Source organism: Ochotona princeps, chromosome 5 (assembly GCF_030435755.1).
Source record: "Ochotona princeps isolate mOchPri1 chromosome 5, mOchPri1.hap1, whole genome shotgun sequence".
Taxonomy (NCBI): Eukaryota; Metazoa; Chordata; class Mammalia; order Lagomorpha; family Ochotonidae; genus Ochotona; species Ochotona princeps.
Genome location: NC_080836.1, coordinates 57,705,913 through 57,729,889, shown reverse-complemented (window position 1 = coordinate 57,729,889; position 23,977 = coordinate 57,705,913). Strand labels below are relative to the sequence as shown.

Here is a 23,977-nt window from a genome sequence, read left to right as displayed (position 1 = left end):
TGAACAAAAATCAACAATACTTTTGTAAATCTTGTAAAACAAAATGTACAAATCAACATGTTCCCTTATGTGTGGAATATTTGCCTTACTCTTTCTAAATTCCACAGACACCCCTGGACCACCTTCTGCTCCAAGAGTTGTGGATACCACCAAGCGCAGCATTAGTCTGGCATGGACGAAGCCCACATACGATGGCGGCTCTGACATCATAGGATACGTTCTTGAAATGCAAGAAAAGGACACAGACCAGTGGTACCGAGTGCATACCAACGCCACAATAAGAAACAATGAATTCACTGTGCCAGACCTTAAAATGGGGCAGAAATATTCCTTCAGAGTGGCTGCCGTGAACGTGAAGGGTATGAGCGAATACAGTGAATCAACTACCGAAATTGAGCCCGTGGAAAGACTAGGTACGTATCATTTAAAGCTTTTGGATGAATTTTTCTCTCAACATCTTTGTTCATGAATTAATTAGATTTTGACATTTACTTCCCAGAAATACCAGATCTCGAGCTTGCAGATGATCTAAAGAAGACCGTGACCATCAGGGCTGGGGCCTCACTGCGCCTGATGGTGTCTGTGTCTGGCAGACCACCTCCTGTCATCACATGGAGCAAGCAGGGCATTGATCTTGCCAATCGGGCAATTATTGATAACACTGAAAGCTACTCTTTACTTATTGTGGATAAAGCTAACCGGTATGATGCTGGAAAATACACAATTGAAGCTGAGAATCAATCTGGCAAGAAATCAGCAACAGTCCTTGTCAAAGTATTTGGTAAGTCATTTTCTTAAATGTCTGTGCTGTCTCATGATTAATACAATCTCTACAGAGGTGGCCATTTAATGATTAGAGATTGTATTTTAATCTAGTGATTGTATTTTCTTAATGAAATATCCATATCTCCTTATCTGATTGGTTGACATTTTTTCCCTCTTTTTTAGATACTCCCGGTCCTTGTCCTTCAGTTAAAGTTAAGGAGGTATCAAGAGACTCTGTGACTATTACTTGGGAAATTCCCACAATCGATGGTGGGGCTCCAGTCAATAACTACATCATCGAGAAGCGTGAGGCTGCCATGAGAGCATTCAAAACAGTAACCACCAAGTGCAGCAAGACACTTTACCGAGTTTCTGGACTTGTAGAAGGAACCATGTACTATTTCAGAGTGCTGCCAGAAAACATCTATGGCATTGGAGAGCCCTGTGAAACATCAGATGCCGTCTTGGTCTCAGAAGTGCCACTAGTGCCAACAAAGCTAGAAGTGGTCGATGTCACCAAATCTACTGTCACCCTGGCCTGGGAGAAGCCACTCTATGATGGTGGCAGCCGCCTCACTGGATACATCCTGGAGGCCTGCAAAGCTGGCACCGAGAGATGGATGAAGGTTGTGACTTTAAAACCCACCATCCTAGAGCACACTGTTATTTCCTTAAATGAAGGTGAACAGTACTTATTTAGGGTGAGGGCACAAAATGAGAAAGGAGTGTCAGAACCAAGAGAGATCGTCACAGCTGTGACTGTACAAGACCTCCGAGGTATGTACTGAGCAGCCCCCCAAAAATAGCAGAAAAGTAAAATGAAAACATTCAGAATTCATAAGTTTTCTACTAGAGGTAACGCCTAATTTCTTTCTCACAGTGTTGCCAACAATTGACCTTTCTACAATGCCTCAAAAGACCATCCATGTCCCAGCTGGCAGACCAGTAGAGCTGGTGATACCTATTGCTGGTCGTCCACCTCCTGCTGCTTCTTGGTTCTTTGCTGGTTCAAAATTGAGAGAATCAGATCGTGTCACAGTTGAAACACATGCTAAAGTAGCTAAATTAACCATCCGTGAAACCACCATAAAAGATACTGGAGAATACACACTTGAATTGAAGAATGTTACTGGAACTACATCAGAGACCATTAAAGTTATTATCCTCGGTAAGGATGGGTGATAGATAAAAGTATAGTATTGTAACACAATAGTGGGTTGAAGGGAGAATTCATTTCCCAAATTTATTTTTCTTGTACAGACAAGCCTGGCCCACCAACTGGACCCATCAAGATTGAGGAGATTGAGGCAACATCAGTGACCATCTCCTGGGAACCACCTGAATTGGATGGTGGGGCTCCACTGAGTGGTTATGTAGTAGAACAACGCGATGCTCATCGTCCAGGATGGCTGCCAGTTTCTGAATCAGTGACTAGACCAACATTTAAGTTTACCAGACTCACTGAAGGAAACGAGTATGTGTTCCGTGTGGCTGCAACAAACCGTTTCGGCATTGGCTCTTACTTACAGTCTGAAGTCATCGAATGTCGTAGCAGCATCAGTAAGTTTTCAGAATCTTCCACTTTCTTCCCTTCTGCTCTTTTGAATGTGGGAGAAATAAAAAGAATTTGCTATTAACAACAATGTATATAATGTATATATGTCTTATATAAGTATATAATGTATATATGTATTATAATGTAAATAAAAAATAGGTCACAAAATTAGCCTCAGTAACTTTCCAAGCTTCCTTTTCTGGATTTTCAACCTGAATTTATATACATATATAAATACATTTTAATATCATAACTTTTTCCATAAGATATTAGAACAGTAGGTTAAACCAGCATCTGAGACCAGCACCCCATATTGGTGCTGGTTTAAGTCCTGGCTTTTCCACTTCTGAATCAACTCCCTGGTAATGCTGTTAGGAAAGCAGTGAAAGATGGTCCAAGTGCTTGGGCCCCTGCACCAACATGGGAGTTCTGGAAGACACTCCTGGTTCCTGGCTTCCACCTAGGCCAGTCTTGGATGTTGCAGCCATTTAGGGTATAAACTCCTAGATGCAAAATCGATCTTACTCTCTCTCATGCTCTATCTTTGTTTCAAATAAATAACACATCTTTTTAAAGATGGAGGGAAGCAAGGAAGGAAAGCAAGGAGGAAGCACTAGTTGCAAGTGAGGAAAAAATGCAGAGGACATCCTTAATAAACATTTACAAAACTCAAGAATATGATCAACAAGAAAAGTACTAAAGTTAAACCACAGGGGTAAAGCCAGGTACTGACAAAAAGATAGAATCTTTACTTTCCTAATCACATGGCTATGCTGTGTTTGCCTCTGTCCTGCTGCAGGTATTCCTGGACCCCCAGAAACATTACAGGTGTTTGATGTCTCCCGGGATGGCATGACACTTACTTGGTACCCACCGGAAGATGACGGTGGCTCCCAGGTAACAGGATATATTGTGGAGCGCAAAGAAGTGAGAGCAGATCGATGGGTCCGTGTAAATAAAGTACCAGTGACAATGACACGGTACCGCTCCACTGGCCTTATTGAAGGCTTAGAGTATGAACACCGTGTCACAGCCATTAATGCAAGAGGAACCGGAAAGCCAAGTCGTCCTTCTAAGCCTGTTGTTGCCATGGATCCAATTGGTAAATGTTTTTTTTTATACAAGTGATATTTCAAAACACTTAAAGAAAAGCTCATGATTCTGATGCATGTGATTTCATAAGTTCTTTTTAAATGTACTATTGTAATCACTACCATACATATTTTGGAATCAGCAAGATACATTTTCATCACCCCCAAAAACTCCAATACGTGTTTTCCCCAGTAATTCCTTTAAGAGAATATTTTTTCAATTATTGTTATTATTTTCCATGATACAGTTTTCTAGGAAACTTTTCATATTTTTCATGGATCTGTTTCCACTTCTTTAAAATGAGACTCATAAAATGTGCCTTCTATCATAAATAAAATGGCGAAATACATTAGTATTTCCCAATGTAAAGCAGTCATGATAAACGCAAGGTGTTAATGGTACACAGGTAAGCCACATAAGACAACTAGACAAGTAAAACCTTGAAACATTTCTAACTGATATGATGAAATATATCTTCACAATTTAGAACTATTTAAGGCTAATATATTTCAGCTGTTTGCTGAATTTGTTAGATGGTACAGATGATTTTCAACTTGATAGCAACTTTGACAAGTATATTGTTGCTTTATTTTTCTTTCAAGCTCCACCAGGAAAGCCACAAAACCCAAGAGTTACAGATACTACAAGGACATCCGTCTCCCTGGCCTGGAGTATTCCAGAAGATGAGGGAGGATCTAAAGTCACGGGCTACTTGATTGAAATGCAAAAAGTGGATCAACACGAATGGACCAAATGTAACACCACACCCACCAAGATTCGGGAGTATACGCTAACACACCTACCTCAGGGTGCTGAATACAGATTCCGTGTCCTAGCTTGTAATGCAGGTGGCCCAGGGGAACCTGCTGAGGTACCTGGAACAGTGAAAGTCACCGAAATGCTTGGTAAGACACAATCACTTAATTTCTGCTAGAACTACCTTAATATTTATTTCCCTCTCTCCCTGTCCAATTCTAAATTGTAAACCTAATTTTCCCCCAGAATATCCTGATTATGAACTTGACGAAAGATACCAGGAAGGTGTCTTTGTAAGACAAGGTGGAGTGATCAGACTTACCATACCAATCAAAGGAAAACCAATCCCAATATGCAAATGGACTAAGGAAGGCCAAGATGTTAGTAAGCGTGCCATGATTGCAACTTCTGAAACTCACACTGAGCTTGTGATCAAGGAAGCAGACAGAAATGACTCTGGCACCTATGACCTGGTTTTGGAAAATAAATGTGGCAAGAAGGCTGTTTACATCAAAGTTAAGGTGATAGGAAGCCCCAACACTCCAGAAGGACCCCTTGAATATGATGACATACAAGCCCGCTCTGTAAGGGTCAGCTGGAGACCCCCTTCAGATGATGGTGGTGCTGACATCCTGGGCTACATACTTGAGAGACGAGAAGTACCTAAGGCAGCCTGGTATACTATTGATTCCAGAGTCCGTGGCACATCTCTGGTGGTAAAAGGCCTCAAAGAAAATGTGGAATACCATTTCCGTGTGTCAGCTGAAAACCAGTTTGGCATAAGCAAACCCTTGAAATCTGAGGAACCAGTCATACCAAAAACACCACTGAGTAAGTGCTCATTCAACCACAAAATGATCAAAATTATCTCAGTGTTTGTTGTTTGTTTTTAAAGGAAAGCCTTCAACTTTTACTTTTGAAATTGTGCTCTAAACATGTTGTGTTTGCACTTATGTTTGCAGATCCACCAGAACCTCCAAGCAATCCTCCAGAAGTACTGGATGTGACCAAGAGTTCTGTTAGCCTGTCCTGGTCCCGGCCCAAAGATGATGGTGGTTCTCGGGTCACAGGCTACTACATTGAACGCAAGGAGACATCAACCGACAAATGGGTCAGACACAATAAGACGCAGATAACCACTACAATGTACACCGTCACTGGGCTCGTTCCTGATGCTGAATATCAGTTCCGTATCATCGCCCAGAATGAAGTCGGCCTCAGTGAGACCAGCCCTGCCTCTGAACCAGTTGTTTGCAAAGATCCATTTGGTAAGGAAAGAGTTTTCTAAGGGGAGTTAACTCCAAGACAAAAATCTTTAGTCTTTTCTTTTTATTTTATCAGCAAAACTGATTCTTCATTTGTTTTCAAATACTTCAGATAAACCGAGTCAACCAGGAGAACTTGAGATTCTTTCAATATCCAAAGATAGTGTCACTCTACAGTGGGAAAAACCTGAATGTGATGGTGGCAAAGAAATCCTGGGCTACTGGGTTGAATACAGGCAGTCTGGAGACAGTGCCTGGAAGAAGAGCAATAAGGAGCGGATCAAGGACAAGCAATTTACAATAGGAGGTTTGCTCGAATCTACTGAGTACGAATTCAGGGTATTTGCTGAGAATGAAACTGGGCTTAGCAGACCACGAAGAACCGCTATGTCTGTAAAGACTAAGCTCACATGTAAGTAACCTTTAGGTTTCTGCTTGTGATTTACAAACTATACAACATGTTAAGGCTAATTCTTCTAATGTACTAAATAGAAGGCTGGGAAGCTTTATGGGAAGGGATATAGGAAAGCATTATATCAGTAGGAAATATTGGTACAGTGAACTAAGCAACTTTCTGTAGTGGTTTTCCCCTCAGACGCAAAGCTTTCCATACATCCTAACAAAATCTGAAACCGATTCATGCCTTGCCAATTGAAAAGAGAAAAGTCACTTTACATAATAATGTGATGATCCATTCAGTGAATTCCTATTTTCCCAGATAGCCCTGAGAAAATCATTTTTGAAAGTCTTTAAGAAACAGACTCATACATATTTCATGATATCTAACAAAGTTATCAATAGAATAAATCCACTCCTGATGAACAAGGACAGGACTCCAGATTCAGAAGTGACAATGCATTAACATGACCTTTCACATCCTTCAGCTGGAGAGGCCCCAGGAGTACGCCAGGAAATGAAGGACGTTACCACCAAACTGGGTGAACCTGCTCAACTCTCGTGCCAGATTGTTGGAAGACCTCTTCCTGACATTAAATGGTACAGATTTGGTAAGGAACTCGTACAAAGCCGGAAATACAAGATGTCTTCAGATGGACGCACACATACTTTAACTGTAATGACAGAGGAACAAGAAGATGAAGGTGTTTATACCTGCATAGCTACTAATGAAGTTGGAGAAGTAGAGAGCAGTAGTAAGCTTCTCCTCCAAGCAGCACCACAGTTCCATCCTGGGTACCCACTGAAAGAGAAGTATTATGGTGCTGTGGGTTCTACACTTCGACTCCATGTCATGTACATTGGTCGTCCAGTACCTGCCATGACTTGGTTCCATGGACAGAAACTTTTGCAAAACTCAGAGAACATTACCATTGAGAACACAGAGCACTATACTCATCTTGTCATGAAAAATGTCCAACGTAAGACTCACGCTGGGAAATACAAAGTTCAACTCAGCAATGCTTTTGGAACAGTTGATGCTACACTTGATGTGGAAATACAAGGTATTTTGTTTTCATTTTTGTTGTCCCATTTTCGTTGTCAATCTTTAAGTCTTAAAAAACACTATGAAAACCAATGCAATTGTATTTTTCTTCCAACAGATAAACCAGACAAACCTACAGGGCCTATTGTGATTGAAGCTCTGTTGAAAAATTCTGTAGTCATCAGCTGGAAACCACCTGCAGATGATGGTGGCTCCTGGATCACCAATTATGTGGTGGAGAAATGTGAGGCCAAGGAAGGGGCTGAATGGCAATTGGTGTCTTCAGCCATCTCAGTGACAACCTGTAGGATAGTGAATCTCACGGAAAACGCTGGCTATTACTTCCGGGTTTCAGCTCAGAACACCTTTGGTATCAGTGACCCTCTAGAGGTCTCCTCAATTGTGATCATTAAGAGTCCATTTGGTGAGTATGACCTGATTGTTATTTCCCATGTGAGGATGGCATTTTACACATGAGAACTCTTGAGCAGAAATTAATTTTGGAAGTAAAGCATGGAAGAGGAAAGCATGGGGAGGGGATGAAAAAAATCCCAGAGTGTATGGAATTGTATCATACAATTAAAAATAAAATAAAATAAAGCACAAAGATTCAGATAAAGAACAAATGCCTTTTCCCCCACTTAACATTGAATATTTGCATATATAAGTGAGGAAAAATATGTCCTATCCCCCTTTAAAAAAGAACTTTGGTTTTTTATCATTTTCTGATCCTAAAGTAGTAGAATAGCTATTGTAATCAAACTTTGGACTCATTCTAATTTTTAAAATAACCTTTAATAAACTTGCCTCCTGACTCATTTCTTTTTTTTAAAATCATTATTTTAACAGAAAAGCCAGGTGCTCCTGGAAAACCAACAATTACTGCTCTCACAAAAGATTCTTGTGTTGTGGCTTGGAAGCCACCTGCCAGTGATGGGGGTGCAAAGATTAGAAATTACTACCTTGAAAAGCGCGAGAAGAAGCAGAACAAATGGATTGCTGTGACAACAGAAGAAATCCGAGAAACTGTCTTTTCAGTGCAAAACCTTATTGAAGGTCTTGAGTATGAATTCCGTGTGAAGTGTGAAAACCTAGGTGGGGAAAGTGAATGGAGTGAGATATCTGAGCCTGTCACTCCTAAATCTGACGTCCCAATTCAGGCCCCACACTTCAAAGAGGAACTGAGAAATCTAAATGTCAGATACCAGAGCAATGCTACTTTGGTCTGCAAAGTGACTGGTCATCCAAAACCCGTTGTGAAATGGTACAGACAAGGCAAAGAAATCATTGCAGATGGACTGAAGTACAGAATTCAAGAATTTAAAGGTGGCTACCACCAGCTCATCATTGCAAGTGTCACAGATGATGATGCCACAGTTTACCAAGTCAGAGCTACTAACCAAGGTGGATCTGTGTCTGGCACTGCCTCCTTGGAAGTAGAAGGTAAAAATACATCATAAACATCTGTTTGGTGCTAAATGACTTACTAATTTATAGGGGAAAGTGTTACACTTAGATGTTGTTACATGTTAATAATTATTCTCATTTTTACTTCTAATGCAGTTCCAGCTAAGATACATCTACCTAAAAACCTTGAAGGCATGGGAGCTGTTCATGCTCTCCGAGGTGAAGTGGTGAGCATCAAGATACCTTTTAGTGGGAAACCAGATCCTGTGATCACCTGGCAGAAAGGACAAGATCTCATTGACAATAACGGCCAATACCAAGTTATTGTCACTAGGTCCTTCACGTCACTTGTCTTCCCCAATGGAGTGGAGAGAAAAGATGCTGGTTTCTATGTGGTCTGTGCTAAAAACAGATTTGGAATTGACCAAAAGACAGTTGAACTGGATGTGGCTGATGTTCCTGACCCACCCAGAGGAGTCAAAGTGAGCGATGTTTCACGAGATTCTGTCAACTTAACCTGGACCGAGCCAGCTACTGATGGTGGCAGCAAAATCACAAACTATATTATTGAAAAATGTGCAACTACTGCGGAAAGATGGCTACGTGTAGGACAGGCCCGAGAAACACGTTATACTGTGATCAACTTATTTGGAAAAACAAGTTACCAGTTCCGGGTAATAGCCGAAAATAAGTTTGGCCTGAGCAAGCCCTCTGAGCCATCAGAACCAACTGTCACCAAAGAAGATAAAACCAGAGCCATGAACTACGATGAGGAAGTGGATGAAACCAGGGAGGTTTCCATGACTAAAGCCTCTCACTCCAAAACCAAGGAACTCTATGAGAAATATATGATTGCTGAAGACCTGGGGCGGGGTGAGTTTGGAATTGTCCACCGTTGTGTTGAAACTTCCTCTAAGAAGACATTCATGGCCAAATTTGTCAAAGTCAAAGGGACTGATCAGGTTTTGATAAAGAAGGAAATTTCCATCCTCAACATTGCTAGGCACAGAAACATCTTATACCTCCATGAATCATTTGAAAGCATGGAAGAATTAGTTATGATCTTCGAATTCATATCAGGTCTTGACATATTTGAGCGCATTAACACAAGTGCTTTTGAGCTCAATGAAAGAGAAATTGTAAGCTATGTTCGCCAAGTCTGTGAAGCACTGGAGTTCTTACACAGTCATAATATTGGACACTTTGACATCAGACCAGAAAACATCATTTATCAAACAAGGAAGAGCTCTGTCATTAAAATAATAGAATTTGGTCAAGCTCGTCAGCTGAAGCCAGGGGACAACTTCAGGCTTCAGTTCACTGCTCCTGAGTACTATGCACCTGAAGTTCACCAGCACGATGTGGTCAGCACAGCCACAGATATGTGGTCGCTTGGAACCCTGGTATATGTGCTGTTGAGCGGTGTCAACCCATTCTTGGCTGAAACTAACCAACAGATAATTGAGAATATCATGAATGCTGAATATACATTTGATGAAGAAGCATTCAAAGAAATTAGCCTGGAAGCCATGGATTTTGTTGACCGACTCTTGGTGAAAGAGAGGAAGTCTCGCATGACTGCATCTGAGGCACTCCAGCACCCATGGCTGAAGCAGAAGATAGAGAGAGTCAGTACCAAAGTGATAAGAACATTAAAACACCGGCGCTACTACCACACTCTGATCAAGAAAGACCTGAACATGGTGGTGTCAGCAGCCCGGGTATCCTGTGGTGGTGCAATTAGATCTCAGAGGGGAGTGACTGTTGCCAAAGTCAAAGTGGCATCCATTGAAATTGGCCCAATTTCTGGGCAGATAATGCATGCGGTTGGTGAAGAAGGAGGTTATGTCAAATATGTGTGCAAGATTGAAAATTATGATCAGTCCACTCAAGTGACCTGGTACTTTGGTGTCAGACAGCTGGAGAACAGTGAGAAATATGAAATCACCTATGAAGATGGAGTGGCCACCATGTATGTCAAAGACATTACCAAGTTTGATGACGGTACCTACAGATGCAAAGTAGTCAATGACTATGGTGAAGACAGTTCTTATGCAGACCTGTTTGTGAAAGGCGTGAGAGAAGTCTATGATTACTACTGCCGCAGAACCATGAAGAAAATTAAGCGTAGAACAGATGCAATGAGACTCCTGGAAAGGCCACCAGAATTCACCCTGCCTCTCTATAACAAGACAGCTTATGTGGGTGAAAATGTCCGGTTTGGAGTAACGATAACCGTCCACCCAGAACCTCGTGTCACGTGGTATAAATCAGGTCAGAAAATCAAGCCTGGTGACGATGACAAGAAGTACGTATTTGAGTCTGACAAGGGTCTTTACCAGTTAACAATCAACAATGTAATGACAGAAGATGATGCTGAGTATACTGTGGTGGCAAGAAACAAATATGGTGAGGACAGCTGTAAAGCAAAGCTGAGTGTAACACCACACCCACCCCCCACAGAAACGACCTTAAGACCCATGTTCAAGCGGCTACTGGCCAATGCAGAATGTCAAGAAGGCCAAAGCATCTGCTTCGAGATCCGAGTGTCTGGCATCCCCCCACCAACATTAAAATGGGAGAAGGATGGTCAGCCCTTGTCCCTTGGGCCCAATATTGAAATTGTCCATGAAGGCTTGGATTACTATGCCTTGCACATCAGGGATACCTTGCCTGAAGACACAGGTTATTACAGAGTCACAGCCACAAACACAGCTGGCTCCACGAGCTGCCAAGCTCACCTGCAGGTGGAACGCCTGAGGTACGTGAAACAGGAATACAAAAGTAAGGAGGAACGTGAACGACATGTACAAAGGCAAATTGACAAGACACTACGCATGGCTGAAATTCTGTCTGGAACGGAGTCTGTGCCACTGACACAGGTGGCCCAAGAGGCTCTGCGAGAAGCTGCCATCCTGTACAAACCAGCCGTAAGCACCAAGACTGTTAAGGGAGAATACCGACTTGAGACAGAAGAAAAGAAGGAGGAAAGAAAGCTCCGTATGCCTTATGAGGTCCCAGAGCCACGCAAGTACAAGCATACCACCATCGAGGAAGACCAGCACATTAAGCAATTTGTGCCAATGTCTGACATGAAATGGTATAAAAAGATACGTGACCAATTTGAAATGCCTGGAAAAATTGACAGGGTTGTACAGAAAAGGCCCAAGCGCATCCGCCTTTCGAGATGGGAACAGTTCTATGTGATGCCTCTTCCACGCATTACAGATCAATACAGACCTAAATGGCGCATTCCCAAACTGTCACAAGATGACCTTGAAATTGTGAGACCAGCCCGCCGGCATACACCTTCTCCTGATTATGGTTTTTACTACAGACCCAGAAGACGCTCCCTGGGTGACATCTCAGATGAAGAATTGCTCCTTCCCATTGATGACTACTTGGCAATGAAAAGAACAGAGGAAGAGAGGCTGCGTCTTGAAGAGGAGCTGGAACTGGGTTTTTCAGCTTCACCCCCCAGCCGAAGTCCTCCACGTTTTGAGCTGTCAAGCCTACGCTATTCCTCACCGCAAGCTCATGTAAAGACGGAGGAAACAAGAAAAGACTTCAGATATTCAACTTATCACATCCCGACAAAGACTGAGACTAGCACAAGTTACGCAGAACTGCACGAACGGCATGCCAGGGCCGCATACAGGCAGCCGAAGCAACGGCAAAGGATCATGGCCGAGAAGGAAGACGAAGAACTGCTTCGTCCTGTGATTACCACCCAGCGCCTCTCGGAATACAAAAGTGAGCTTGACCACCTGTCAAAGGAAGAAAAGTCAAGAAAGAAGTCGAAACGACAAAGACAAGTGACTGAGATCACTGAAATCGAGGAAGAATATGAGTTATCAAAGCACACGCAAAGAGAATCATCCTCATCCGTGTCGAGGCTACTGAGACGGCGGCGCTCCCTGTCACCAACTTATATTGAGTTAATGCGGCCAGTGTCTGAGCTGATCCGGTCACGACCACAACCAGCTGAGGAATATGAAGATGACATAGAAAGAAGGTCCCCCACTCCAGAGAGAACACGCCCGCGATCCCCTAGCCCAGTGTCTAGTGAGAGATCACTTTCAAGATTTGAGAGGTCTGCAAGATTTGACATCTTTTCCAGGTATGAGTCCATGAAAGCTGCTTTAAAGACTCAAAAGACATCTGAACGGAAGTATGAAGTTCTGAGCCAGCAGCCTTTCACACTGGACCACGCCCCTCGAATCACCTTAAGAATGCGCTCCCACAGGGTACCGTGTGGCCAGAATACACGTTTCATCTTAAACGTTCAGTCCAAACCAACTGCTGAAGTTAAGTGGTACCACAATGGTGTGGAACTCGAAGAAAGCAGCAAGATTCACTACACCAACACAAGTGGAGTCCTGACCCTGGAAATCCTGGATTGTCACATTGATGACAGCGGAACCTACAGAGCCGTGTGCACCAACTACAAAGGTGAAGCTTCTGACTACGCAACCTTGGACGTAACTGGGGGGGACTACACCACCTATGCCTCCCGGCGCAGAGACGAGGACGTCCCCAGGTCAGTTTTCCCTGAGCTGACAAGAACAGAAGCATATGCAGTTTCATCATTTAAGAAAACATCCGAGATGGAAGCTGCTTCTTCCGTCAGAGAAGTGAAGTCCCTGATGACAGAAACCAGGGAGAGCCTCTCCTCCTACGAACACCATGCATCGGCAGAAATGAAAAGTGCTACACTAGAAGAAAAGTCCCTAGAAGAAAAGTCCACATCCAGAAAGATCAAGACGACTCTGGCAGCAAGAATTCTTACAAAGCCTCGGTCTCTAACAGTCTATGAAGGCGAGACTGCAAGGTTTTCCTGTGACACAGATGGTGAACCAGTGCCAGCTGTGACCTGGCTGCGTGGAGGACAGACCATAAGCACTTCCGCCCGCCACCAAGTGACCACCACCAAGTACAAATCAACCTTTGAGATCTCTTCAGTTCAGGCTTCTGATGAGGGCCACTACAGCGTGGTAGTGGAAAACAGTGAAGGCAAGCAAGAAGCCCAATTCACTCTGACAGTTCACAAGGCCAAGGTTACTGAAAAGGCTGTGACGTCACCCCCGAGAGTCAAGTCCCCAGAGCCTCGGGTAAAATCCCCAGAAGCAGTGAAGTCTCCGAAGCGTGTGAAGTCTCCAGAACCAGTGACTTCTCCAGCAAAAGCTGTGTCACCCACAGAGACAAAACCCCCATCAACCGAGAAGGTTCAGCAGCTCCCTGTCTCTGCCCCACCCAAGATTACTCAGTCCCTGAAAGCAGAGGCTTCTAAGGACATAGCCAAGCTGACCTGTGCAGTTGAGAGTAGCATACTGTGCGTCAAAGAGGTCGCCTGGTATAAAGATGGCAAGAAACTGAAAGAAAATGGGCACTTCCAGTTTCACTATTCGGCAGATGGCACCTATGAGCTCAAAATTCTGAGTCTCACTGAATCCGATTGTGGAGAATACGTTTGTGAGATCTCTAGTGAAGGTGGAACTTCCAAAACTAGCTTCCAGTTTAAGGGACAAGCCTTTAAGAGTATCCACGAGCAGGTGTCACGTACATCAGAAACCAAGAAAGCTACTCAGAAAACTGCTGAGTCAACAGAAACGAAGAAGACTGAACTGAAAGCTCCTGATGCAGTTTCTTCAAAACCAGTCATTGTTACTGGGCTGCAGGATACAACCATTTCTTCTGATAGTGTCGCCAAATTTTCAGTTAAAGCTACTGGAGAACCCAAGCCTACTGTCACCTGGACAAAGGATGGCAAGGTAACATTGTCCCTTAATTCTATCTTCTAAACTCAACTCTCCCCTCCTTCCCACCTCCCATAGAAAGCTTACACTCACTTTTAAAAACTCACTTTCTTGGGCCTGGTGTGGTGGCCTAATGGTTAAGGTCCTCACCTTGAATGCCCCGGGATCCCATATGGGCACCAGTTCTAATCCCGGCAGCTCCACTTCCCATCCAGCTCCCTGCTTGTGGCCTGGGAAAGCAGTCGAGGATGGCCCAAAGCCTTGGGACCCTGCACCCATGTGGGAGACCCAGAGGAAGTTCCTGGCTCCTGGCTTCAGATTGGCACAGCACCAGCCATTGCAGTCACTTAGGGAGTAAATCATTGGATGGAAGATCTTCTTCTCTGTCTTTCCTCCTGTGTCTGATTTTGTAATTTTAAAAAAATGTAAAAAAAAAACCTCACTTTCTTGCATTGTGCAGGCTATCACACAAGGAGATAAATATAAAATCTCTGAAGACAAAGGAGGATTCTTCTTAGAAGTTCATAAGACTAATACTTCTGACAGTGGACTTTATATGTGTACAGTATTTAACTCAGCTGGTTCTGTGACCTCTAGCTGCAAATTAATAATAAAAGGTAAGCTGGATTTATTCTCATCAACATTCTTCAGAAAATATCATGGATATATTTCTAAACATTCCTTATTCCACAAGCACTTAAGAATACACTACAATGGCACTGCTTTAATTCGAGCATAGCATATATCCCCACAAATGAAGACTTGTGTGTCTTTGAGGTTGGTATGTGAATTTATATTAGCACTGACAGCATTTTTAAGAGCCAATTATATGTAGTGTTATATAAGCTTCCATAGAGCCAGCCACTGTTTCCAGGAATACTTAGGCTTAAAGTCAGGCAGACAAAAGTGATACTGCTTTCCTAAACCTTCACCTTTGCTGATTTCCCAAAAGAGGGCAAAGGTAATAAAAGAGCTATATTAATTTTCCCAGTCAAAATAAGCTGACTTCATCTCAGTCTTTAAAAAAAAAAAAACTACTTTTTCAGTTACTTGAAATCTCATATCCACACATCTCCCAAATCCTTGGACAATCTTTAAAACCTTTATTTTTGGGACTTACGAATCATTTACAACTTTGTTTAGTTTAAGAAATCATTTCCCTAATCTCTAAATTCAGGCATTACAATTTCCCAAGATTGGAACTTAGAAATAATCAGATATTACCTACACCGCATATAAGAGCCAAATTTGTCTCTATATTTCTTGCTTTTAGAATCTATAAAAGTAAAGGACAGGTGTCTATTTCTAACAACATGTGGTTTTCTTTTTAGCTGTAAAAGACAGTGAGGCACAAAAGATATCTACCCAAAAGGCCTCTGAAGTTGCATCTCAGAAGGCGGCAGTTGTCCAAGAGGAGGTTTCCCAAAAATCTGTAACCTCCGAGGAAACCAAGAAGTCAGAAGTGAAATCTCAAGAAAAATTAGCCCTCAAGGATGAAGCCTCCAAGGTCCTGATTTCTGAAGATGTCAAGAAATCAGCAGCCATGTCCTTGGAAAAATCGGTTGTGCATGAGGAAGTCACAAAAACATCAAAGACATCTCAAGAAATCAGAACTGATGCTGAGATTAAAGCATTTTCTACTCAGATGAGCATAACCGACGGGCAAAAAGTGACATTAAGAGCCAACATTGCAGATGCCACTGATGTGAAATGGGTCCTGAATGGAAGGGAGCTCACTAACTCTGAGGAGTACCGATACGGTGTTTCAGGCAGTGATCAGACCCTAACTATCAAGCAAGCCAGTCACAAAGATGAAGGAATCCTCACCTGCATAGGCAAAACGAGGGAAGGGATCATCAAGTGTCAGTATGATTTGACCTTGAGCAAAAAACTCTCAGGCGCTCCAGCCTTCATCTCACAGCCTAGATCCCAGAACATTAATGAAGGACAAAATGTCCGCTTTTCCTGTGAAATCAGTGGAGAGCCATCTCCCGATATTGAATGGCTTAAAAACAACCTGCCAGTAAGTTTAATTATAAATATACTATTTAAGAAAAGTTTAAGTGCCACATCTGTTGCTGAAGAACATAAATATGTTTTTCCCTTCATTTTAGATTTCTGTTTCTTCACACATCAGTGTAAGTCGCTCCAGAAACATATACACTCTCGAAATCCAAAACGCATCAGTAAGTGACAGTGGAAAATACACAATTAAGGCCAAAAATTTCCATGGCCAATGTTCAGCTACAGCTTCCCTGGTGGTCCTCCGTAAGTATAACTTTGTCATTGTTCTTACTTGCCTATGATCTTTACATGTTTTGTTTTTCTGGGGCTTTTGCACAGTGTCTTGTGAGGTCAGCAAACTCTCAGAAGCCTTGTTCATTCAACATGTAAGTGAATATATCCTGGGTGAATGCATCCTTACGGTCAAAATTTCTCTACAGTTAAATAGAAGTTTGGCCAAGTGAAGCTACCAACTGCTCTGATTTATTTTCACAATATACAATATAACAATAGTTATCTATGACTAATCACTTTTTCTCTTACTGATTCCTAGCATCTGCATGTAATATAATGCAAATATAAGGATTCACTTCTTGGGAACATTGAGCTAGCTCTTGATAAATGTATGTATATATGCACTTGCTTATGCTTCAACAGCAGATCGTTTCAGTTATGTTCCTGTGTGTCTAGGTTTCCACTTATGTAAGTCAATGTCAGATGTCACCAATTAACCGTATGTCATTGATGTTCACTGTGTATCTGCTATGCTCCACAGCTCTAGTTGAAGAACCTCCCAGAGAGGTAGTATTGAGGACAAGTGGTGATACGAGCTTGCACGGAAGCTTCTCGTCTCAGTCAGTCCAAATGTCTGCCTCTAAGCAGGAGGCCTCCTTCAGCAGTTTCAGCAGCAGCAGTGCTAGCAGCATGACCGAAATGAAATTTGCAAGCATGTCTGCCCAAAGCATGTCCTCCATGCAAGAGTCCTTTGTAGAAATGAGTTCCAGCAGTTTTATGGGAAAATCTAGTATGACCCAACTGGAAAGCTCAACCAGTAGAATGCTTAAAGCAGGCATCAGAGGTGAGCAATAAAATTACTGGTAGAGGTAGTCAAGCCAAGTAGCCTGGGTAGTCTTTAGCACATGATTCAGTAGAAAGCAGATCACAACTCTTTTCAGTGATCCTAAAAGCTTTTGTTTGTTATTGTTCCATAAAGGAATTCCACCTAAAATTGAAGCCCTTCCCTCTGACATCAGCATTGATGAAGGCAAAGTTCTGACAGTTGCCTGTGCTTTTACGGGTGAACCTACCCCAGAGATAACATGGTCGTGTGGTGGAAGAAAAATCCAAAATCAAGAGCAACAAGGAAGATTCCACATTGAAAACACAGATGACCTGACAACACTGATCATCATGGATGTTCAGAAACAAGATGGTGGACTTTACACCCTGAGCCTAGGGAATGAATTTGGATCTGACTCTGCCACTGTGAATATAAACATTCGATCCATGTAAGAGGGCCTGTGCTCTTACATATGCTCTATACTTATTCATTCTTAACTTTTCACAAATAATCCACATGGACTAATCTTTCTGATCTGTAAATATTTTTTTTAAGAAGTAGTTTTGTATCAACCTAAATGAGTCGACGTTCAAAAATGTGCATTTCAATCTTCTCATAATTATTGACCTAAGATTATTATACATTTCGTACTGACATGTACATACTGTATATAGCCGAATTAACGGTTATAAAGTTTTGTACCATTACTTTTATGACACTTTACAGTGTAACTTAAGAAACAAACTGTTGGTAGGAGAAAGTTTCCTATGGAACGAATACCCTACTCAACACTTGCCAATCTTTGTGCCTCAACATACTGTTGATGTCTAAGTATGCCTCAGTGGGTCGAGAAATTCCCCATTGATGATGTCCTCTCCACCTAAAAGATGATGATTCTGTGCATGTCATCTGATGTATGCACTAATACCTATTGAATCAGAAATGTAAGGCATTGGTGATGTTTGCATTTACCCTCCTGTAAGCAACACTTAAACGTCTTACATCTTCTGATGATGTCACACTCTAAATTATGACTTAATGATTACCAGAGCAAAGTGTAACGGCCAACACTTTGTTCGCTCACTTTACACTGCCTCTGACAGAAAGAGTGCCTGGATAGCTTGGAAAAAGTAACATCTCCTGGCCATCCCCTCATTTAACCAAGCTGTTCAAGTATTCCCATGCCAGAGCAGTGTCAGCTCTTGGGGGTCTCAGGTGCAGCCAATGCCTTCGTGTGGTAGCTCTAAAATAAAATTACGCCTGAAAAACTGGGCAGCTAAGCAATGAGCCACAGCAAAACATAATGCATAACAACAACATAAAGCTGTCGTTAAATCAAAAACAATGTTACAGACTGCCCCAAATTTCAATTTGATGTAGTTCTTTTCATGCAAGTATAAATTCAATTGTTAGTTGTAATTGTTGGACCTCCTTGAGATAGTAACAACAAAATAAAGCAAGCTATCTGCACCTCAAAATGTGTGGTTGTTTTCTGTGAAATTTTGGAGTAGGGAAACAAATGATCATAAGGTAAAACAAATTCAAATTAGCCTGTATAAGTTCATTTAGGCAAATGTTTTTAACTTTTTATAACTTCTTTTTTCATTTATTTGGAAAACAGAAGAGAATGGGACAGGGAAGGGAACTAGAGAAGGACAAAAAGAGATCTGAATATCCATAGTTCACTACCAACATGCCTGCAATAGCCAAGGCTTGGTTAAGCTGAGGCCAGGAGCCAGGATCTCAATCCAGGATTACTTACAAGAATGGCAGGGACCCAGTCAACAGGGTCTCAGGGTACTGCTTCCTAGGATACACATTAGCAGGAAGTGGAAGCTGGAGCTGAGACTTGAATCCAGACACTATCATGTGGGATGCAGGCATCTCACATAACATTTCTAAACTTTTATTTTTAAAGTTCAACTTATTTATTTGAAAAAAGAGTTACTGAGAGAAAGGAAGAGACAGATATCTTTCAGTTACTGGTTCTCTCATCAAATGGCCTTACTAGCCAGGACTAGACCAGGCTGAAGCCAGGAACCAGGAGCTTCCATCGAGGTATCCTACAGGGGAACAGGAGCCCAATCACTTGGACCCTCTTCTGCTTTCCCAGGTGCATTAGTAGGGAGCTCGATGAGAAGTAGAGCAGCCAGAGTCAAGCTATCACCTATACCGAATGCCTTCATCACAGTCCATAGCTTTACCTGGTATACCACCATGCTAGTCTCTTTTGGGGTGGGGGGGTGGTTAGGGAGGAGGAGGACTTGAATTGAAGATTTATTTTGTGGGAGAGAAAGATGTTCCACCCTCTGGTTCACTTCCCAGATTGCCACAGCAACATGGGGTGGGCCATGCCAAAGCCAGGAGCTTTATTCCTTTCTCCCACATGGGTGCAGAGGCCCACACACTTAGACCTTCTTGCACTGCTTTTCCTGGGGACAAATTAGCAAGGAACTAGATGGGAGAAAGTGAAGCTAAAATTCAAACTAGCTGCCACATGGCAGCACAGGCAGAAACTTCACTTGTTAACCAAAAACACTTCCCTCCGTCCAAAAAAGAACCATCTTGACCACTGTACCAAGCACCTATCCCAGCACATACTTAAATTATTATGTGGGAAGTATTTGGCAGTTTTGCTTTAAAAGCCTAGATACAGTTCTCATTGATAAATTTACCTTCATATTCATCTCTGAAACTTTTCACGAAAACACTTTGAGGACAGACCAAGATGGCAGCTGAGCATATGGTGAGCATTCTCCCACAAAAACACCCATTTGCACAGCTACTCATGTCTCAAGTCTACTTCATAAGAATTAAGAAACCAGAGGAGAGGCCACAGTACATAACTTTGGTATAAAACTAAAATTAGCATTGAAGAAAGCAAAACAGATGTGCCCGTGTCATCCTTCCAACTGCTCCAAACAGCACAGTATGGAGAGAGGCTTCTTGCTTCAGACAAAAGGCTAATTGCATCCAGCACCAAGCCTACTCCCATGAAACTTTTAGACCCTCTTTAGCAGGTTACTCAAAAGACCATCTCCATCAGCCTTCCCACAACCTTCAGTAAACAGTGAAAAGAGACTCCAGCCACTGGGGAGTCGGGCAGGAAAATGAACTTAGCACTTTGCCTTTGAAGTTCAGTTCCAGGCCTGCTGCAGGTAACAGCCAAAGGTGTTTCCTCAGTGCAGCGCTCAAGCACACACAGACTCTAGGTCTGCCCTGGCTTCAGGAAAAGACCTGCGCCCTGGTGGGTTGGACCCATTTCATCCTGCATCAACCTTGTGCAGACCTGAAGTCTACCAAAAAAACTATGTAGGGCCAAGTGACAGAGGTCCAAAGGTGACCTACCTTAGCCTCAGTCTAGGCAGCCAAGAGAATGCTTCTGCCATCCCTCCTCCAACCTCTGGCACACAACAAAGCAAGACTCCAACTACTAGGAAGGAGAATGGCAAAGTAAATTAGAATTTTGCTTTGAAGCTCTGTGCCAGTCCCACTGCAGCAGAACTTAATGCCAGATAGAGAACAGAGGCTTTATTCTCCTTGCTGGTATTCTTAGAGATTTTAGACCATTCCTAGCATCAGACAGACACTGCACAGCGGTAGAACAATGAGTGTTTCAGCTTGCATCTCACTCATTCTCATGCAGGTTACACATGCATCCACAAGACAGTGCAAAGTCCAGTGACTCAAGACTCAGGTGCAAAACTTAGTAGAAACCTAGCACTACCTTCACCACTTCTCCTCCAGCTGCGGATAAATGACAAGTAGGAAGACTCAAGACACCAGGGTATAGGGCATCAAAGAAATTATAGGACTGCATCCTGGATCTGGTAAAGCCATCACTGGAAAGAATGTCGTGGTCCCTATTTCTAGGCCAGTGCCTGCAGCTATAGCTCAAATCTTTCCCCACTCTCAAATGCAGACCAGTGACTTCAGTCAGTTGGGATTGTAACAGCCAGCACCAACTGCAGTGGGCTACAGTAATCTCAGCTACAGACATCCCACAGAAAGTGGGTATGACCCTATTCCTGATCTTGGTAGACTGTAACAGGCTCTGAGTATGATTACTGCAGAGCAGATCTCCACACATCTGCTCACTCCAGTCTTCCCGTCCTTGGGCATCAGAAGACAGAGATAGCCATTGCATGAGGAAAGCAAAGGAAAAGAGCTGCAAACAGTGGGTAAAAACCTGCAGTAGGCACTGAAATGAACCACCCCCACTAGACACTGGGCTGGTAATAGCATGAAGGCAACTACACCCCCTCCCAATAAGTATACTCAAGACACCTCCAGGACTGCAAGCTACAGTGGACTGAGAGCTGGTACCCACAAGATCCAGAACTCTGCCCCTTGGGCTGCTACTAATGTAGCATCCCCCAAGTAAGACTGAGAAACACCACCACCACCCTCAGTACTGTTGCCATTGAATGCTGTTTTAAAAGATATAAGATTATACTACAGCATTCATCTGGAGCTAAAGCCAAAACAGCTGACCAAACTGACATACAAAACACATCATTAGGAAAAATGCCTTAATCATAAAATCCACTTGTTATAAGTAGGTGAAACAACTGATCTGCCAGATTTGTAAACATCTACATGGGAATACCGAAAGTCTAAAAAAGCAAGAACATGGAGCTGGTGTTATGGCCCAGTGGATTAAGTCATCAACATGCCATTAATGTGTAGGTTTGAGTCTTGAATGCTTACATATGATCTAGTTTCCTACTGAGCCTGGATAAGTGCCAGAAGGTGGCCATAGTACTTGAATCTGTGCACCCATAGGGGAAACCCAGAAGTTGTTCCAGGCTCTTAACTTTGGTCTGGCCCTGTGGCCACTTGGGGAGTGACATTGTGGCCACTTGGGGAGTGAACCAACAGATGGACACTATCTCCCACTCTCCCTCTGTAACTATAACTGTCAAATAAAAAATTTTTAAAAAAAACCAGCAAGGCCATATGACACCCGAAAGGATCACAATATTGCTTTAGTGAGAGACTCAAAAGAAAAGGAAACTGAAAAAAAAAAAAGCCAGGTAAAGAACTAAAATAACAAAGATACTCCAAGAAGAGACATGAAAGAATTTAGTCGGTTTAACAAAACCAAGAAGATAACACCTAGGCTGCTGCCCGCCCCCCGTGAGAGCTGGGACTGGAGGTGGGCTCAAGCTGTAGCACCTGCTAGGGAATGCGGAGATTGGGGGCAGGCCATTGCACACTGGGCTGCAGCACCTGCTGGCAAGTGCCAGAACTGGGTACAATTGCTGTCAGGCTGGTCCACAGTACTCCCTGGTAGCCACAAGGTGCGGGGCTGGGAGCATGCCTGGTAGGGAACTGTGGGCACTTTCATGCTATGCTGTACTTCCCACTGATGAGCGCAAGAACCAGGTCTGGGGATGGCTCTGGTCAGTATACACAAGAGACAGGTCTGGGGACAGTTCAGGCTGACTAACTTCTAGGTATGCACAAAAGCCAGATGAGATGCAGGCTGGGTTGAGCTAGGCCACAGCAGAGGGTGGCATGAACAAAAACCTGGGTTGGGGGTGGGCCTGGTGGAAATTGTTGGGGGTTGCCCTGACTAGGCCACAGTATCTGCTGGTGTGCATGAGGACCACATGTGGTGGGCTGACCGGGCCAGGCCACAGCACCTGCTGATTCACATGAAAGATGCTGCTTGGGACAGAACTGACCAGGCAGTTGTATTCACCAGTATGTGCATTGGCTGGTGCAGGTGATAGACCAAACCTGACCCTGTGCTCACTGGTGCACACAAGAGTCAAATCCGAGTTCACTCCAGGCAAGGTTTCCTGGAGGATTACCCAACTGCACCACCAGACTCAGACCCTAGACACCCCAGAATATCATAGTACATTCAAGTACATGTGCCAGGACTGGGCCTCCTCAGTTGTTTATGCCTGTGCAGTGGACAGCATGTCCAGATACACATGGGGGACAAAACAGTAAGCTCAGCTGGCAGGGGACATCAACTGCCTCGTCAGAGGACAGCAAGCAGAACAGGCTGGACAATTCTCCTGGGGAAGCCAACAGTATGTTCCTAGGTCTGTGGATGCACGAAGGGGGACTTTGTCGACCAACAGAGCCTCAAAAATATTTTCTAACCTGGTGCAAGGAGGTTGATGGCATCTCAGAACAATGAAAACCACTCAAGTAACACAACCCTCAGAATACTCTCCCATATCAGGGTTCATCACAGGATCATCCCCAACCCCTGTGTGCTGCTGAAGTTTGGCAGCAAGGAGCAGGTCTCTCCCTCTCCTTGCTATGGACACAGGAGAAAAAAACCAAACTGTCCTGCTCATCCTCCTCCCTGCCTGATCCTCCCCAACCAAATTTGAGGCCCACATGGGTTTGCATCCTTCTAAATTACATAAACAATATTAAAAGAAAATCCAAAAAAAATGTAAAAGCCAATACACAGTGTAAATCAGAAACTCAATAAGGACAAAGATCCTGAAAAAGAACCAAATAGGAACTCGAAAATAGGTATCCAGAAATTTCCTAGTTGGATTTAAAAAAAATGAATGAAGACAGCCTCCAAGATATTTGAGACAAAATGATATAATTAGAGATCTCTCCTGGTAAAGAGAGAATAAAAGGTACAGAAAACTTAATAAAATAGTAGGCAGAAACTTTTGCTATTTACTTTTTAAACATACAAGTACAGAATGCCCATAATACTCCAGACATGAGTATAAAAGATCCTCATGACAACACATTATAGTCAAACTCCAAAAAGTGGAACCCACAACAATTCTGCAAGAGAGAAGTTATCAAGTGACATTTAAGGAGGGTTTCATGAGACTAATGGCTGATTTCTAAGAGAACTTAAGAGCCAAAAGAGAAAAGAATATGTTT

The 23,977-nt window shown here is 43.0% G+C and overlaps 1 protein-coding gene across 1 annotated transcript in view; it reads left to right on the top strand.

Moving 5' to 3' along the window:
* TTN (titin) overlaps positions 1-18,579 on the top strand; it is a 266,306-nt gene extending 247,727 nt beyond the window's left edge. The window contains exons 323-341 of the mRNA XM_058664684.1: positions 108-413; positions 500-781; positions 949-1,542; positions 1,646-1,933; positions 2,026-2,325; positions 3,120-3,422; positions 4,015-4,317; positions 4,415-4,999; positions 5,131-5,436; positions 5,546-5,845; positions 6,318-6,893; positions 6,993-7,298; positions 7,724-8,317; positions 8,438-14,052; positions 14,498-14,654; positions 15,369-16,060; positions 16,152-16,305; positions 16,817-17,119; positions 17,255-18,579. Of these exons, the coding sequence (XP_058520667.1) occupies positions 108-413; positions 500-781; positions 949-1,542; positions 1,646-1,933; positions 2,026-2,325; positions 3,120-3,422; positions 4,015-4,317; positions 4,415-4,999; positions 5,131-5,436; positions 5,546-5,845; positions 6,318-6,893; positions 6,993-7,298; positions 7,724-8,317; positions 8,438-14,052; positions 14,498-14,654; positions 15,369-16,060; positions 16,152-16,305; positions 16,817-17,119; positions 17,255-17,553 (12,263 nt within the window). The 3' untranslated portion in view covers positions 17,554-18,579. The remainder of the gene's footprint in view (positions 1-107; positions 414-499; positions 782-948; positions 1,543-1,645; positions 1,934-2,025; positions 2,326-3,119; positions 3,423-4,014; positions 4,318-4,414; positions 5,000-5,130; positions 5,437-5,545; positions 5,846-6,317; positions 6,894-6,992; positions 7,299-7,723; positions 8,318-8,437; positions 14,053-14,497; positions 14,655-15,368; positions 16,061-16,151; positions 16,306-16,816; positions 17,120-17,254) is intronic.
* Positions 18,580-23,977: the final 5,398 nt, after the last annotated feature.